Genomic DNA, 16,713 nt, shown 5'->3' with positions numbered 1-16,713 from the left:
CCCCCTCCCTCACATGCTCCTCCCTCCCCCTCACATGCTCCTCCCCCCTCCCTCACATGCCCCTCCCCTCCCTCTCTCGCTCCTCCCTCTCTCTCCTCCTCCCTCTCTCGCCCCTCCCTCTCTCGCCCTCCCTCTCTCGCCCCTCCCTCTCTCTCGCCCCTCCCTCTCTCGCTCCTCCCCTCCCTCTCTCTCGCTCCTCCCTTACCTCCCTCGCCCCTCCCTCTCTCCTCCCTCGCCCCCTTCGTCGCCCCCCCTCCCTCGCTCCTCCTTCTTGCTCGCTCGCTCGTCCCTCCCTCTCTCCTCTCTCTCCCTCCCTCACCACCTACCTCTCTCTCGCTCCTCCCTCCCTCGCCCCTCCCTCTCTCCTCTCTCCCTCCCTCCCTCCCTCCCTCGCCACCTCCCTCTCTCTCGCTCCTCCCTCCCTCTCCCCTCCCTCCCAGGTTCATGCCTCCTGATGACCCTCTAGGTCGTCATGGTCCCAGTCTGGAGAACTTCCTGAGGAAACGTCCCATCATGCCAGAGCACAAGAAGCAGCCCTGTCCTTACGGTGGGCCCCGCCATTATTATTAACTCTTTAGTATGTTTATCACTTCACCTTGACCATGTTCATGATGAAGACTTCTCCCAGTGTCATAATGTGAATGAATCATTTCTTCATCAGCTGGATGACATCCCGCTACTGGTGCTGAAGATGCATTGGGTTGCTACTTTCTAAGTGAACCACTGCCACATCATCACTAGCCTGTGTGCTAACCAGTACCCTATACTTTCTCCCCCTTTCTTTAGGCAAGAAGTGCACTTACGGCCACAAGTGTAAGTACTACCACCCGGAGAGGAGTGCCCAGTGCCAGCGCTCGGTGGCAGATGAGCTGCGTGCCAGCGCCAAGACCTCTGCCACCTCTACTAGCGCCAAGGGCCAGGCTGGCGAGGCGGGGCTGGTGAAGAGCCACAGCGTGCCCAACAATGTAGCGATGGGCACCAAGAGAGGTTCTGCCCCTAAAAGGCAGTGTGACCCCAGCATCCGGGCGCTGTCCTACGGCGAGGCAGAGGACAAGCTGAGACACGCTGAGAAATGCAACAGCCTCAGTAGTAGTAGTGGGAGTAGTTGTTGTAGTGGGAGTGTTACTCTGTCCCCTGCCCCTGGAGGACCCCCCTCTGCCCTCAGCGACCCCCAGGAACAGCCACCGAGCCTGGGCAGGGACACACCCTACATGACCCTGCCGCACCCCCACCCTGACCCCTACTCCTCCAGCTGTGACCCTCCAGATCTGAGCTACTACTCAGTGACGCCGGCCCACTCTGGCCTGGCAGCACGGAGGAATCCGGAGTCCCGCTTCCCGCTGGACACCGACCTGCGTCTGCTGGGCTCATCAGACTGTGTCAGCAGCGGATGTGACTCGTACGGAGAGCGAGCCTCCTGTCTGTGCTGCCCAGGCCCTCTGCTGGACAAATACACCCACCATCAGCACCATCAACACAACCGCCTGTACTCTCAACACTCTGCCCCCCTGCTCGAGCCACACCACCCCTCCCCCCACACGTCTGTCCTCTATGGCTATCACCAGAGCCTGGCACGGGGCCACAGCTTCCCCCACGACGAGCCCCCTGACCCCCACCTGAAGCGCCCTCTGTACCCCCTCCCCCCTCCCCTCCAGCACCAGGCCGTAGGCGCCCGCTCCAGCTGCCCTGGAGACTACCCCTCTGTGTCCCAGTCTGGCCCCTACCCTGCTGGCTCCCCTCTGGGCCGCTGCCTGGCCAACACGCGGCTGGAGACGCTGTCAGACTCCCGGCTGTACGAACGCTCTCCGCCGCCCCCCAGGAAAGCCTTCTCCTGGGATCCCTACTGCAGCCAACCCCCTCAGTCCTGCTATGAGACCTACCAGAGTCTACCAGAGACCCACGATGTAGTCTGGGGACACACATCTCCATGGGGACAGACCACACACTCTTACCACCCCTCTCACCAACCCTACTCCTCTCAGCCCCCTCACCCACCCTACCCCCTCACCCATCCCATGCCCCTCAGCCATCCCACCCGTCCATGCCTCTCCACCACATGCACCAGGAGCCCCCCGCCCTGAGCCGGTACGGGGAGGTGCGGGGTAAGGTCTACCTCAACCTGTGTAACATCTTCCCCTCTGAGCTGGTGGGCCGGGTTATGGGGAGGAACCCCCATGTGACGGACGCCCAGCAGCTAGCTGCCGCCATCTTGGCTGAGAAGTCCCAGTCTGGCTACTGAGTCCAGCGAGACTACTACTCTCTCCCTATTCATAACAGTTAGTTGTAGTTTTGACAATACATTTGTTTGTGGATAACTTAAGTGTTAATCATGGGCAGGTGAGGATATGCATTGATTTAGAAGTTGCAGTTTGAAACATTAAAAAAAATATTGATTATATTCCTAATCTTACTTCTATTGTATATTTTCTACTCCATTTGGAAACATTCACCCCCAAATTGTCCATCATTTATCAACAGATTCTTGGTTGTTGGGGATGTGTATATCTGTGTTCAATCGGTGTAATTGATTTGTTTCTGTTTTTCAGTGCTGTGTGTTCTGTTTGTGCCTGTTGTTGTTAGGATAGTAGGTGACTGAGTTAGTCTTCTCAGTTGAGAGAATGTCTTGCAGTAGTTGTAAAGGCGGGCACGTCCGTCGACCTTGTCTTGTTGTTTTAGTAAGGGACGTCTCTGGCCCCTCGTTTTGGCTCCAAGCCTGCAGCTGCTACAGACACGGTAGACTCAAGCTGAAATCCCAAGATAATTCCCTTTGGTTCTTTTCCCTGAAGACCAAAGGGCTCAGAGCACCTGGCTTGATGTAGACAATCTGTTACAGTTACCGGCACAATCCCTGGTAGACAAGAGAAAGCTTTTCTTTGTTGATACAATTTGTATCGTTCATTTAGGATTATATACCTGTGTATATATATAATCTATTCATGAAAAGCTGTTTATATATAGCTGGTGCATTTTAAACTAATACTGTATGAGATATTCCAGGAAACATTTTATTATTTTTAGACATGTTTAGGAATATTAATCAAATGAGATACATGAAAAAGGTGAGGTATTCTGACCTTTTTGGGATGGAGAATAGCCTTGGCTGGGTTGAACCCAAGTGGCCAGCTCGGTGAAATGGGTAACTGCTGCGTGAAATATGCAGTGGGTCGGTAAACAATAAATAATTTTGTTATGTAACGAAAAACCTTCTCTCTGGCACCGTGTGTCAGTGAGGGCCCGGACGTGGGCAAAAAGTCATGCCTTTACACGGCATTGTGCTTATGACACATCAAATACTCTGAACCATGTTCAGCAAACTGTTATGCATGTTTTGGTGACACTTTATTTTAATCGACCGTAGTAAGTCATTTATGAAGTGTGTTCACCATTTACTAAACATTAGTCTTTTTTGCAGACCCTGATCTGAAGTGAGCGCTATTTATACTTTGATGTTGAGTGACCAATGTAATTTCAGCAGTACCTGGTAACACAGGATATTTAAGGAAATATATACATTTGTGTGAGTGTGCTGTTTGCAAATGCCATGTAAATGGTTTATAACGGACCCTTAAAATAAATTGTTAGCCATGTTTTCTTCAAGTGTTCTTGTCTCAATTTTATTGTATCATGTTAGCTTGGCAACTCTGTACCTATCAACAATAGTATTTGCTTTGTATTCTTCATTAACAATTGGTTGTCCTTGTTTTGTTGGAAATGCATAGTCTTGTCAGATGTGATGAGTTGTCACTAATTTCCAGAACACCAGACAGAATTTAATGTACTTAGAATAACATTTACTATATTTCAGATTGGAGTTTTCCTTTGATCTAATTCTGAGGGCAGAAAAAAGTTTTTAAAAAAAGGCTTCAATCCTCGGCATCATCAAGATTAGACCCTGTGACTTTCTGGTCCCAGTGCCTGGGGGAGGGCACCACGCTTGTTTTTTCACATATTTAAAGCTGTTCATTTAAAGCTGTTAGTTTTGAAATGTGATTAGTATATTGGGATTTGAACTGGCAACCCTGTGTGTGACGCCATTTGACTCACCTGCATATTCTGCCCATGCACTGACAGGGTTTCATCCATAGAGATAGAGGACTAATGCCCAAAGCCTGTTTTAGCATGGGCAGCGCCATTGAGGCCTTTCACGAGTTTAAGTCATCAGCTAGGTGGGACTTCCTATGGGTTAAAGAAGGATCACATAATTCCATCCAGGTCATAAGGAGGGGTCAAACAATTATTTATACTTGTGAGGAAACATTCCATCACCAACCTTGGCTTTATGCCATATTAAAACAGACTCTAGGTGGCAGTGTGCACCCTTTCCATTTGTTTGCCAACTCAGATGTAAATTGACTACTTCAAAATGGAGATGGCCACAATGATGCTGCCCATGGTTCCAAGCTGTTTGAGCAAGTTCAAATAAAAACACCAATTTGATATGCAACAACTCAATGGCAATTATTGCAGTTAACTAAATGGTTAATTTGGCTTTACATTTCCTGATGTGATCAGATGTTAGTGGCAGCTGACCAGATAGGACACTGTGAAAATTAACATTTTCAGATCAAAAGATTAACTGCTCACTGTATGTTCTTGTTATAACCAAGCATCAAGATGGCATTAAACCATGCATGAACAGTATTGTTCGAGGTTCGTCTAAAGAATCACTGATCAACATAACTTTTACTGGTGTCAGAGGTACCAATCATTTAAACCAATACTATATTCGTTAAATATATAAAAAGGCAACTTCATTTTAAACTTTTATTGTGAAACCAATGGACTAAGCTGCACCCGGGCCTTTATCTTACAGAAACGCTAGTATGAACAATAAGGAAAAACAACCACATACATGACAGCTGGTTCCAACACAGGCATCACTGACACGGCTCTCACTGGAGGCGACACAAGCAGGCTAACAGGCTCAGCCAATGGGAAAAGCCCAACTCAATGCACCCTGCCCTAAATATGGGGGATGCTGGTATGTAGAGTAGTTCTCTTTTCACCTCCAGTGAGCTACTGATGCATGCTGGTAGATAGTTTGATCTTGGAACACGTTACAAAAATAACAGTTGGAAGCACAGTTTTTTCACATGCTATGGCAAATACAACCCCTATATTTGGACACTCACTGGGTTAGCGAAAAGGCAGGTTTGGGTCAAGCCCCTTCAGTGTCCTCCAGATTAAAACTCTGGCTTTAAGATCTCAACTTAAACCAACTGTCTAGTGTAGCATAACAAAAAACATATTCCATCCGATTGCAAATTTAAAAAAATCTCCCGTTCATTCAAAACTTACCAGTAACATTTATCCACAATGCTGGAGTTAATTTGCAGTAAGTGAAAAGATCAAGGTCTGAAATGGTTTTTATTGGCCTGTCCTCTATTCCCACTGAACATAATATTGAGGTGGGGGGGTTGACCCAAGAGACAGAGTCCCTCTAATGAGAGTGTATAAATAGGGGGGCACACTAACATCTGCACTGGTCTGTCTCTTCACAGTCCTAAAATGGTGGCACTCTGCCATTGAGTTTCCATCCATCCTGCTGACAGCTGTGGCAGAGAGAGAATGGTGAGCAAATCTGTCCAGCAGCAGAGGAGAAACATGGTCCTATTCTGGCCCCAGTTGGCTGTCGGCAGACATGCAGGTCCCGAGTCCAAACAGAGCTTCATGATAACCAGTCAAACTAGCTCCACTACCACAGGACACAGACACCATGTCTACACAGCCTGGGTCACGGAAGTTCAACCTTACTACTGCACAGTATCAGAACAGTTCACTGCAGACTCACAGCCGTGTCCTCAGTGTTGGATTGGCTTGCGTGACCTTTGATCTGTATAATTTAGGTGTCGTTACAGTTCAGAGAAACTTCAGTAACAGAAGGTAGTAACACAAAACACAAGGTAGATATCTCAGAGAGACCACCATGTCAAACTAGCTCGAAACTTAGTATAATTTTTTGATCAATTGTCTCCACTAGTGACACTTCAATGTATCATCGCTTGAAAGTACACCTGGCATAAAAATAGCACTCATTTCAGTTGAAACGTTAACCAATAAAGCTACATCGCCAACTTGTCAAGCCAGTCAAAACTCAATCTGTGGGAGGGGATGAGACCGAGTGTTTGTTTGGTCAGTCACCATGGTTACAGCATTGAGGTAGAGATCGGTTCTCTGATGAGGACTAACATTTTCATGGGCTCTTCAGCCAGAAAGACCATGGTTTGCCTCTTCAAAAAGTCACTACTATGCAGACAGACAATACTGGCACTCTCACAGCACTTAAGCATCTCGGTCTTTTCCAGACCTTTGTGAGCTGGTAGGCAGAGGAAACCATCTTTGGTGACTGGACATGAAGCATTAGGAGTCAGCTCACAGGAGCTAAACTAACAGCTTTCGCTCTCTCTTCCTACCGGTCTCTCGCACACACACACACCTAACCAATTAGCTTATCTCCATCATACTATCAGCTTATCTCAGACCAAATGTGTTTCACAACATTATTTATCCTTGAGCACCAAATCAAATCTCACTATATTCTACAACCTTATCACGTGAAATAATTGGCTTCCCATTGGAGACCAGTCTTTCATTCAAGACTCACACCTCTCCTCAAGACTGGTGTAGTGGCTTTGCACTGATGCTCAGAGTCTAGATAGTAGGGTCGTTCAACAAAATGACTTCCTTTTGCATCCCTTTGATATTTTAAGTAGAAATGGTGAATCAATATAGACATTTTAAAAGCCTGTTCTTTTGAAATGAAGTGCCCTTTAATATAGACCACATGGTAAATTCAATAAATCAGATTTTTATATGAATAATGACTTAGTGGCAAAATTCAGCATTCGCCTCCGTCTTCCAAGAAGATTTTAACCCAGTTAACAACAATTTCTCCAGGTTTTCACCATCATTGTTAAGCAATAGTTATTTTGTTGCTTTGACGAAGACATTTCTGAAGACTTTATTTCATGCGATTAGTGATTCATTTTAAGGTTACAAAAAAACCTGGTCTCTCATTTTAAGGTCAACCCTGTTACGACAACTGAACTCTCACTTTAATATGGTGAAACTATTCCTTTCTAAATGTATTTTTCTCCAAAGGAAAACATTGAATATCTAAGTCAAATCATAGTGTAAAAGCAGGAGAGTTGGTTCTACTCTTTTTGGCCATTTTGTGGTAGGAGATGGAGTGGGTCGAGCATAACACGTCAACCCTGTTACTCATAGGCTCATATCTTTCAAAACAATTAAATGTTTTGAAAATTGTTCACAACATACCTGAATGGATCGATCCCCTAACACAAGCTTTTACCAGCCTCGGACCAATCTACCATCAAAGTTAACAATGAGAACAGAGAACTTAACAAACAGGGCTTCAATAAAACGTGTTATAACCATAGATCAGAACAAAAGCAAAAAGGTTTGAAAGTACCAGACAGCATCAATAAGTTCCACTGAAGACAAGAGTCAGTAATACTAAAGCATTGCATACTAGCTTTCTGGCAAGAACAACAAAGCTTTCCATACCCCTGTTCGCTTAAAAATCTAATCTTTCCCATTTTGGTTTTTCTTGCGTCTCCACGTGAAATATTTGAAAGCAAAGCACAGACACATCCTTTGCAATACAAGGAGAATACCACTTGTGGAATGGTGCAAAGCGTTGCTTGCGCCCGATTCCTAATGGAGATGCGGGCAGAGCTTTGGCAAAGTTTGAGGCGGTGGCGGCCGTGCCCTCTGGAACCTTTGCGGGTATGGGTACGGGGAAAACGGTGAGTGTAGGAGGGACAACGCCTGTTGTTCTGGCGAAAAGCGAGTCGCCAACGAACGGATGGGGGAACCCAGAACAGATCACATGGACTCAAACTCGTCGATGCGCTGCTTGGTGTTGCCCAGGCGGATCTGACGTAGGGTCTTGTACTTGTCTCTCCCGGCCTTCACGTTCTCCGCGTGAAGCATGTCATTCTGGGTCTTCATGGTATCGTCTATGGCTTCAGCCAGCTCCGAGCTCAACACCTGGAGGAGAGAAAGGGAGAGGGTAGAGCGAGGGTTGATTGATTGAAACCTCTCAATGACAGTTAACGCCATCAAGCAACTAAAGAAGGCCCTTTAAGGGGAGGTCATCAGGTCTTGGGGTTAAGGGGTCAGAGGGAACCGACCTGCAGCTGTTTCTTGAGGCGCTCGTTCTTCTGGGCCTCGGTGACGCGCTCCTCCTCGCTGCGCAGATCCAGGGCACTCACGCCCTCCAAGGAGAGCTCGGCGGCATCCTCGGCGTGGTTCTCGTCCTGCTCCTCGTGCTCGCTCTCTGTGGAGCCGCCCGCTGGCGTCGACGGGATCGTCATCACAGTCTTCAGCTCCTCCTTGGTCTTCTCCAGGTCGTCCTGGGCTGAGATGGCCTGGGGAGAAGGGGAGTGCTGGCGAGTTATGGGACTTATTCAGGAAGGTGCAACGTTATAGAACATTTCAGTACAACCTACAACTGACTGATTCTATACAGTGTAGTCTATATTGTAACCAGGACACAGTGTAGAACGTAGGGAGGTGGTTACCTTCTGCTGCCATTCAGTGGCCTCCTCTTCCTTTTTCCTCTTGGCTTCCTCCAACAGGGCTATTTTGGCTGTGAACTCGCCCAGCTCAGCGGCCAGTTGTTCCTGGTTCTTCATCTGGTCAGCGGCCTGCCTGGCCAGCTCCGCCTTGGCCTCCTCCGCTGCCTGTCTCTCCCTCTCCAGCCTCTCCGCCTCCTCCCTGGCTCTCTTCCTCTCCTGCTCCAGCTCCAGGGCCCTGCGTGTCTGCTCTTCCAACTCTGTGACCATGAACAAAATACACAAAGTCTGTTAGCCAGTCTCAAAAAACAACCCTTTTCGCTGTTCGTCTTCCTCAAACCATGTCCAGCAGCACCCACAATTTTTACAATGTGACCAATGGGATGCTCGGTCAGCCATGATCTCACAAAAATTGTGATCGACTTCAAGAACAACAAAACGACCTATAAACAGTGAGAGAGGACCCACACAAAACAGTAAAAACAGTATGGAACAAAAAAAGAAAACAACATGGATGTCTCTCTCAACACATCGCCCAAGTCAGTCTATACCACTGGAACACAATGTGGATGACTCTCTCTCTCAACACACCGCCCAAGTCAGTCTATACCACTGGAACACAATGTGGATGTCTCTCTCTCTCAACACATCGCCCAAGTCAGTCTATACCACTGGAACACAATGTGGATGTCTCTCTCTCAACACATCGCCCAAGTCAGTCTATACCACTGGAACACAATGTGGATGTCTCTCTCTCTCAACACACCGCCCAAGTCAGTCTATACCACTGGAACACAATGTGGATGTCTCTCTCTCTCAACACACCGCCCAAGTCAGTCTATACCACTGGAACACAATGTGGATGTCTCTCAACACATCGCCCAAGTCAGTCTATACCACTGGAACACAATGTGGATGTCTCTCTCTCTCTCAACACATCGCCAAAGTCAGTCTATACCACTGGAACACAATGTGGATGTCTCTCTCTCTCAACACATCGCCCAAGTCAGTCTATACCACTGGAACACAATGTGGATGTCTCTCTCAACACACCGCCCAAGTCAGTCTATGCCACTGGAACACAATGTGGATGTCTCTCTCAACACACCGCCCAAGTCAGTCTATACCACTGGAACACAATGTGGATGTCTCTCTCAACACACCGCCCAAGTCAGTCTATACCACTGGAACACAATGTGGATGTCTCTCTCTCTCTCAACACATCGCCCAAGTCAGTCTATACCACTGGAACACAATGTGGATGTCTCTCTCAAATCAAATCAAATTGTATTTGTCACATACACATGGTTAGCAGATGTTAATGCGAGTGTAGCGAAATGCCTGAGCTTCTAGTTCCTACAATGCAGTAATAACCAACACGTAATCTAACTAACAATTCCTAAACTACTGTCTTATACACACAAGTGTAAGGGGATAAAGAATATGTACATAAGGATATATGAATGAGTGATGGTACAGAGCAGCATAGGCAAGATACAGTAGATGGTATCGAGTACAGTATATACATATGAGATGAGTATGTAAACAAAGTGGCATTGTTAAAGTGGCTAGTGATACATGTATTACATAAGGATGCAGTAGATGATATAGAGTACAGTATATACGTATACATATGAGATGAATAATGTAGAGTATGTAAACATTATATTAGGTAGCATTGTTTAAAGTGGCTAGTGATATATTTTACATCATTTCCCATCAATTCCCATTATTAAAGTGGCTGGAGTTGAGTCAGTGTGTTGGCAGCAGCCACTCAATGTTAGTGGTGGCTGTTTAACAGTCTGATGGCCTTGAGATAGAAGCTGTTTTTCAGTCTCTCGGTCCCAGCTTTGATGCACCTGTACTGACCTCGCCTTCTGGATGATAGCGGGGTGAACAGGCAGTGGCTCGGGTGGTTGATGTCCTTGATGATCTTTATGGCCTTCCTGTAACATCGGGTGGTGTAGGTGTCCTGGAGGGCAGGTAGTTTGCCCCCGGTGATGCGTTGTGCAGACCTCACTACCCTCTGGAGAGCCTTACGGTTGTGGGCGGTGCAGTTGTCTTACCAGGCGGTGATACAGCCCGCCAGGATGCTCTCGATTGTGCATCCGTAGAAGTTTGTGAGTGCTTTTGGTGACAAGCCAAATTTCTTCAGCCTCCTGAGGTTGAAGAGGCGCTGCTGCGCCTTCTTCATGATGCTGTCTGTGTGGGTGGACCAATTCAATTTGTCTGTGATGTGTATGCCGAGGAACTTAAAACTTACTACCCTCTCCACTACTGTTCCATCGATGTGGATAGGGGGGTGTTCCCTCTGCTGTTTCCTGAAGTCCACAATCATCTCCTTAGTTTTGTTGACGTTGAGTGTGAGGTTATTTTCCTGACACCACACTCCGAGGGCCCTCACCTCCTCCCTGTAGGCCGTCTCGTCGTTGTTGGTAATCATGCCTACCACTTGTGTCGTCCGCAACCTTGGTGATTGAGTTGGAGGCGTGTGTGGCCACGCAGTCGTGGGTGAACAGGGAGTACAGAAGAGGGCTCAGAACGCACCCTTGTGGGGCCCCAGTGTTGAGGATCAGCGGGGTGGAGATGTTGTTGCCTACCCTCACCACCTGGGGGCGGCCCGTCAGGAAGTCCAGTGCTACGGGGCGGTAGTCGTTTAGCTCAGTTACCTTAGCTTTCTTGGGAACAGGAACAATGGAGGCCCTCTTGAAGCATGTGGGAACAGCAGACTGGGATAGGGATTGATTGATTGAATATGTCCGTAAACACACCAGCCAGCTGGTCTGCGCATGCTCTGAGGTCGCGGCTAGGGATGCCGTCTGGGCCTGCAGCCCTGTGAGGGTTAACACGTTTAAATGTTTTACTCACCTCGGCTGCAGTGAAGGAGAGTCCGCATGTTTTCGTTGCAGGCCGTGTCAGTGGCACTGTATTGTCCTCAAAGCGGGCAAAAAAGTTATTTAATCTGCCTGGTAGCAAGACATCCTGGTCCGTGACGGGGCTGGTTTTCTTTTTGTAATCCATGATTGACTGTAGACCCTGCCACATACCTCGTGTCTGAGCCGTTGAATTGAGATTCTACTTTGTCTCTATACTGATGCTTAGCTTGTTTGATTGCCTTGCGGAGGGAATAGCTGCACTTGTATTCGGGCATGTTTCCGGTCACCTTGCCCTGATTAAAAGCAGTGGTTCACGCTTTCAGTTTCACGCGAATGCTGCCATCAATCCACGGTTTCTGGTTTGGGAATGTTTTAAATCATTGCTATGGGAACGACATCTTCAACGCACATTCTAATGAACGTTCTCTCTCTCTCTACACACCACCAAGTCAGTCTATACCACTGGAACACAATGTGGATGTCTCTCTCGCTCTCAACACACCGCCCAAGTCAGTCTATACCACTGGAACACAATGTGGATGTCTCTCTCTCTCTCTCTCTCTCTCTCTCTCTCTCTCGCAACACACCACCCAAGTCAGTCTATACCACTGGAACACAATGTGGATGTCTCTCTCCCTCTCTCTACACACCACCAAGTCAGTCTATACCACTGGCACACAATGTGGATGTCTCTCTCTCACCACACCACCCAAGTCTATAAGATCAGATGGTAGTGTTGGGAGGGAGGGGGTTAAAAGAAGTGTTTCTGAGTGGACTTAATGTTTACCTGGTGCTGAGAACAGTCCTATAAGAAGTAAGAGATGAGAGTTTAGTACCGCGGTGCAGTGAGGACCAGTCTAGAAGGTTAGGGTCAGGTCCCATTGGCATACTGACCGACACTGACCAACCAACAGCCCCATGTAGAGCCCACATAACACCACGAAAACCCTCCAGGTGACGCCAGAGACAGGTTTACCTAGCATTTACAACAGTGCAACATTTGCACCTGATATTGCCCTGGGCCAATATAGATTTTAAATACAAAGTAAATATATAATTCCCTTATGGCAAATAAGAGGTGCAGATATTGCATGAATTCTGAATGAATGTGGTATTATAGAGTGTCTACACTTGTACAGAGACAGGAGGAAAGTTAGAGGGTTGAACTTCTGGGGAGCTGTGGGAAGAGGCTGACTGGTACCTTCCTGGGCCCTCATCGTCTGGTCCTCGATCAGCCTCAGTCTCTCCATCAGTTCATCCTTCTCTCGCTCTATTCTCTCCTTCTCTTTCTCTGCGTGCTCTCGTTTCTTCTTCTCGTTCTCCAGCTGGGCTCTGTCAGGAATTGATGAAGGGATATCTCATCTAACCGCTAGGAAATTAACCCTTGCAACGAAGCACTATATAGGTGTGCTTTTCATCGTCACCTTAAGTGATTTTGTATCTTATTAAAGTGTACAGTAATATCCAGGGTATCAAACTAACATGTCAATGTATTGTACATTATGTCTTGTTAATGTCTGTATGTAATATCAACATTATGGATATTATTGACTTTTATTGATATTATAAAATATTCTGAAAAGGTGATTATGTTTGCTAGAAAGGTTAAAATATACAGCATACCTGCTATGGAATGTCTCTACATAGGCTTTCATTTCTGTCAACATATAGCTATGACTATGAAAGTAAAGTAAATATCCTTGATAGCAATTTATATACAGTCTAATACTGCCCTCTTGTGGTGCTGATCCAGGGTATTGTCAGAAGGTGTGTGTCTGCGTTAGTGTGCGTCTCTATGTGCTCCTCCTGTACCTCTCCTGCTGTTTGTGGTGTTTCTCCTCTCTGGCCTGGGCCTTCATCTGTTGCACCTCGATGGTGTCAGGCTTCCTCCTCCTCATGTACAGCTCGTGGTTCCCCATACACAGAGCCAGGATCCGCTTGTTGATCCGCAACCGTGGCGCGTAGAACACAAAGTCCTACAGGGACACAGGAGACCCGAATTTAGGGGAAACCGTTAGTAATCTCATGGTCTACCTAGCCATCCTATGTTTGACAACAGAGAATATGATAAACTCTTTAGAGTATAATTCACTACTACTTATTAAAGTGTTCTGGAAAAGGGATCTGTCCCTTCACATCTTGTTGTTTTAGGATCTTAAAAGGAAAATCAGACGAAGGGAGACTTACTGGAGCTTTTTTGTCGATGGGTTTGATGACAAACTTCTTGTCATTGAAGGAGATGTTTCGGATCTCGCTCCAAGGGAAGCCAATCTTTGGTGTCAGTCTGGGGGGGAAATGTTGATATTTGGTAATTGATGCACACAGACAGTTTTCAATATTCAAAATTAAGTTGTATTTTGGAGTGTAAAATATTGTGCTATAAAAGCTGCCAGCAGTTGGCAATGATAGGCGAGAGACGTCCAAATCCAAGTCAATTGCTGTATACTATATTGATCTGTGATCAGATTTCAGTCCTGCCAATGCAAGTCTCTACTCAAGAATGTGGCACTGCATTATTGTCTACCAGCTGATCTGAGATCAGTGTTGGGAAAGAAAGGGAATGGGTCTGAGTGGCAGGACGGGAAACCATTTCAAAGCCGTGCCACAGTTGTGTCCCATCCACAAATGAGGGGAAGACCGGAATAGTAACAGACCCTACTTACTCTCTTCCCCCACCCCTCTCCTCTACTGCTAAAAGTAACATTTACTCATCCTTCTCTTTCTCCCTTTTCTTCTTGGACATCTTTCATTCACCCCAACACTCAAACTACAGTTTGTAAAGTAGAACAACTGGGCGAAATCTGATTAAACATCTGCTTATCATTACAGTAGATTTCCAATAGGCCAGCCATAGTTGATACAGCTGTAGTAGTGAGACGGACTTGTCTTCGTGTTCGTAGATGTTGAGTCCCAGGGCGTCCACTCCCAGCCACAGCTCTGTCCCCTTCTTGTTCTTGATCTCAAAGTAGTTGACTCCGTACATCTCCAGGTCCTGAGCTATCTTCAGGTACTCCATCATAGAGTCCTCTCTGGGGGAAAAGCACATCGTTACGTTTCTGACATGGAAATGTCTCGATGTGGTGGAACCATTCAGACAAATGCATCTTCTACAAGACAAAACACCTCTCCCAATAACCCTCATAATCACACACAGAGAAAGAAATCCACACAGACCTGAGCATGCCTCGGTGCTCCTCATGCCAGGTCTGTATCCGGTCCTCCCACTGCTCCTTGGTGAGCTTGTGCTGCTCCAGGACTCTACACAACACAGGACATTCCAGAGGAAGAAAAAAATTAAAAATTATTTCCTTGTTAGGATGTGGATGGTGCATGACTCCGGGATATCCCTGCTTCTGGCCAGTGGCCACTCACCTCTGTGGCAGCAGTCTGTCGTTGGTGAGGTAGCCAGGCTTGTGGCTATCTTTGTTGTAGTCGGTATACTTGGCCTGGACAGAGTAGGATGCCAGCAGCACGGCAGTCTCCGGGGGACAGTAGTTCTCATCGTTCAAAATGGCCTCCTTCACCTGGTCAGAGAAGCCAAAAGGAGAGAGGAAAACAAAAAGGGAAAAATAAAGTAGATGTCATGTGACCTCATCTCACCTTGCCCAGTAAAGTACTGAATTTAGGAAGGATTTGGCATCAAGACACCACAAGTAAAAATATATATTAAAAAAATATGTCTGTTTTTGACTGTCAAGACCTATAATACTGATGACTTAGAATCCTAGACCATCAATGAAAAGCCTCCCTCCGACTGACGTGGTGGCATCACTGTGCGACAAAGACGGAAGCGTTGTTCGAATACCCATACTAACATACTGAATACAACATACTATTTGTATGCTAAGATGAACTAACGGTATCCTTTCAGTTGAGCGTACCGTTGAAGCCACGCTCATTTTCTGAAGAATTACATTATGGGCCCTAAAACCACAGAAATAGTGTCCACTGTTTGCATACTTCGTATTTTGGTGAATGTACAACATCCAGAAACTTCTGGCATACTAAATATATCCATACTATGACCAATAAGCATACTGACATTCTCAATTTATGTCACAAATATTATGGTTAGTATGAGTATTGGAACACAGCTCGTGTCAGTTACCTGCAGGAAGAAGAGTCTCTGTGTGATCTCCTGGATCAGCTCCTCAGACACGTCCTCAGGGAAGAACTTGGCCCGGAACTTAAACTGCAGAGGGTTCTCCTTCTTTACATCCTGGGCTGTCACCTAGAGGGGACAACACCTTTAAAGCCCTGTACAGACACAACAAGACCACTAGAGGTAGACTAGACGACTGTCAGTAGTCTGGAGTGCCTTCTATCGCCTTGTCTCCTCTCCCTTATCTGCACTGACAGGGGAAAAGCGTGGCTGGCTAAGATGCATGCTCAGTAAGCATCCGTGTTTGACTATTGAGATACTTGGAGGATCTAGAAGCTTTACAATCTAAGCTTTATAAGCTGGGCTATAAAGCTAAATCATAGAAGTTGGTTATGAAGCCATAAAGGTATGAACAAACTTCTGTTACCTAATCTTATCCTAATTAGTGATAGGATTGGACCCTCTTCACAGCCGCTTACGTCCCAGGCTCCGGGGCCTAGAATCAGAACACTTTCCACTGGAGACAACTGTTACAATAAATCCTGCTGTAGATCACCCTGACAGAACCACACTGCTCTACGACTACTGAACTAGTTCCAACACACACACACACACACACACACCCTCCCTCTCTCTCTCTTGCCGTCTTTTACAGGCACTTTGGAGCAGTTTCTTTGGGGGTCTTTGGCCTGAGTGTGACAGGAAGTCTGTGAAAGTGCATATTTGAGGCCCCCTGACCACAGCCTAATAACCAGCTCAAACTGACTGCCTGCTGGCAGCCGCTCTGGAAACAGAGAGTAAGAGAAGAGATAGAGAAACTAAGAGAAACCACGAGAGAGAGAATGAGAGAAGACACCTTTTTATTAAGCTTCAGCCACGTGCTGTAACCCTTGCTGTCCACGTACTGCAGTCCGAAGAACCAGACCTCTCGAAGCCCCACCGTCTTCACAACCTGTTAACATCAGACAATACTCCACCATTAAAACAGTTGGGAGGGTGGGATTACTGAAAAAGTCACATTTCTCATGTGAAAAGTCCTATAGAATGTAACATGGTAGCAACCATTTGTTTCATGACAAAAGTTCAGACTTCATGTGACTAGGATGAAAGTTAGGCTCACATGTTACTGTGTAAATAAATATACTGCAATGCAGGTTTAATTGAGAGGGGCGTTTTAGCCTCTGCCTGACTGGAG

At 46.7% G+C, this 16,713-nt stretch overlaps 1 protein-coding gene and 1 pseudogene across 1 annotated transcript in view; one reads left to right on the top strand and one right to left on the bottom strand.

Moving 5' to 3' along the window:
* The window catches only part of LOC135541692 (probable ribonuclease ZC3H12C), a 5,717-nt pseudogene extending 2,120 nt beyond the window's left edge, over positions 1-3,597 (top strand).
* Positions 3,598-4,750: 1,153 nt separating this feature from the next.
* LOC135542632 (radixin-like) overlaps positions 4,751-16,713 on the bottom strand; it is a 36,147-nt gene continuing 24,184 nt past the window's right edge. Inside the window, exons 4-14 of the mRNA XM_064969741.1 lie at positions 16,375-16,470; positions 15,525-15,647; positions 14,789-14,940; positions 14,591-14,674; positions 14,299-14,445; positions 13,604-13,700; positions 13,229-13,392; positions 12,618-12,748; positions 8,547-8,800; positions 8,157-8,393; positions 4,751-8,013 (exon numbers count right to left, since the gene is read on the bottom strand). Coding sequence (XP_064825813.1) covers positions 7,849-8,013; positions 8,157-8,393; positions 8,547-8,800; positions 12,618-12,748; positions 13,229-13,392; positions 13,604-13,700; positions 14,299-14,445; positions 14,591-14,674; positions 14,789-14,940; positions 15,525-15,647; positions 16,375-16,470 — 1,650 coding nt within the window. The 3' untranslated portion in view covers positions 4,751-7,848. The remainder of the gene's footprint in view (positions 8,014-8,156; positions 8,394-8,546; positions 8,801-12,617; positions 12,749-13,228; positions 13,393-13,603; positions 13,701-14,298; positions 14,446-14,590; positions 14,675-14,788; positions 14,941-15,524; positions 15,648-16,374; positions 16,471-16,713) is intronic.

This window comes from Oncorhynchus masou, chromosome 6, assembly GCF_036934945.1.
Source record: "Oncorhynchus masou masou isolate Uvic2021 chromosome 6, UVic_Omas_1.1, whole genome shotgun sequence".
NCBI classification, from domain to species: Eukaryota; Metazoa; Chordata; class Actinopteri; order Salmoniformes; family Salmonidae; genus Oncorhynchus; species Oncorhynchus masou.
This window is presented reverse-complemented; position numbering and strand designations above follow the sequence as displayed.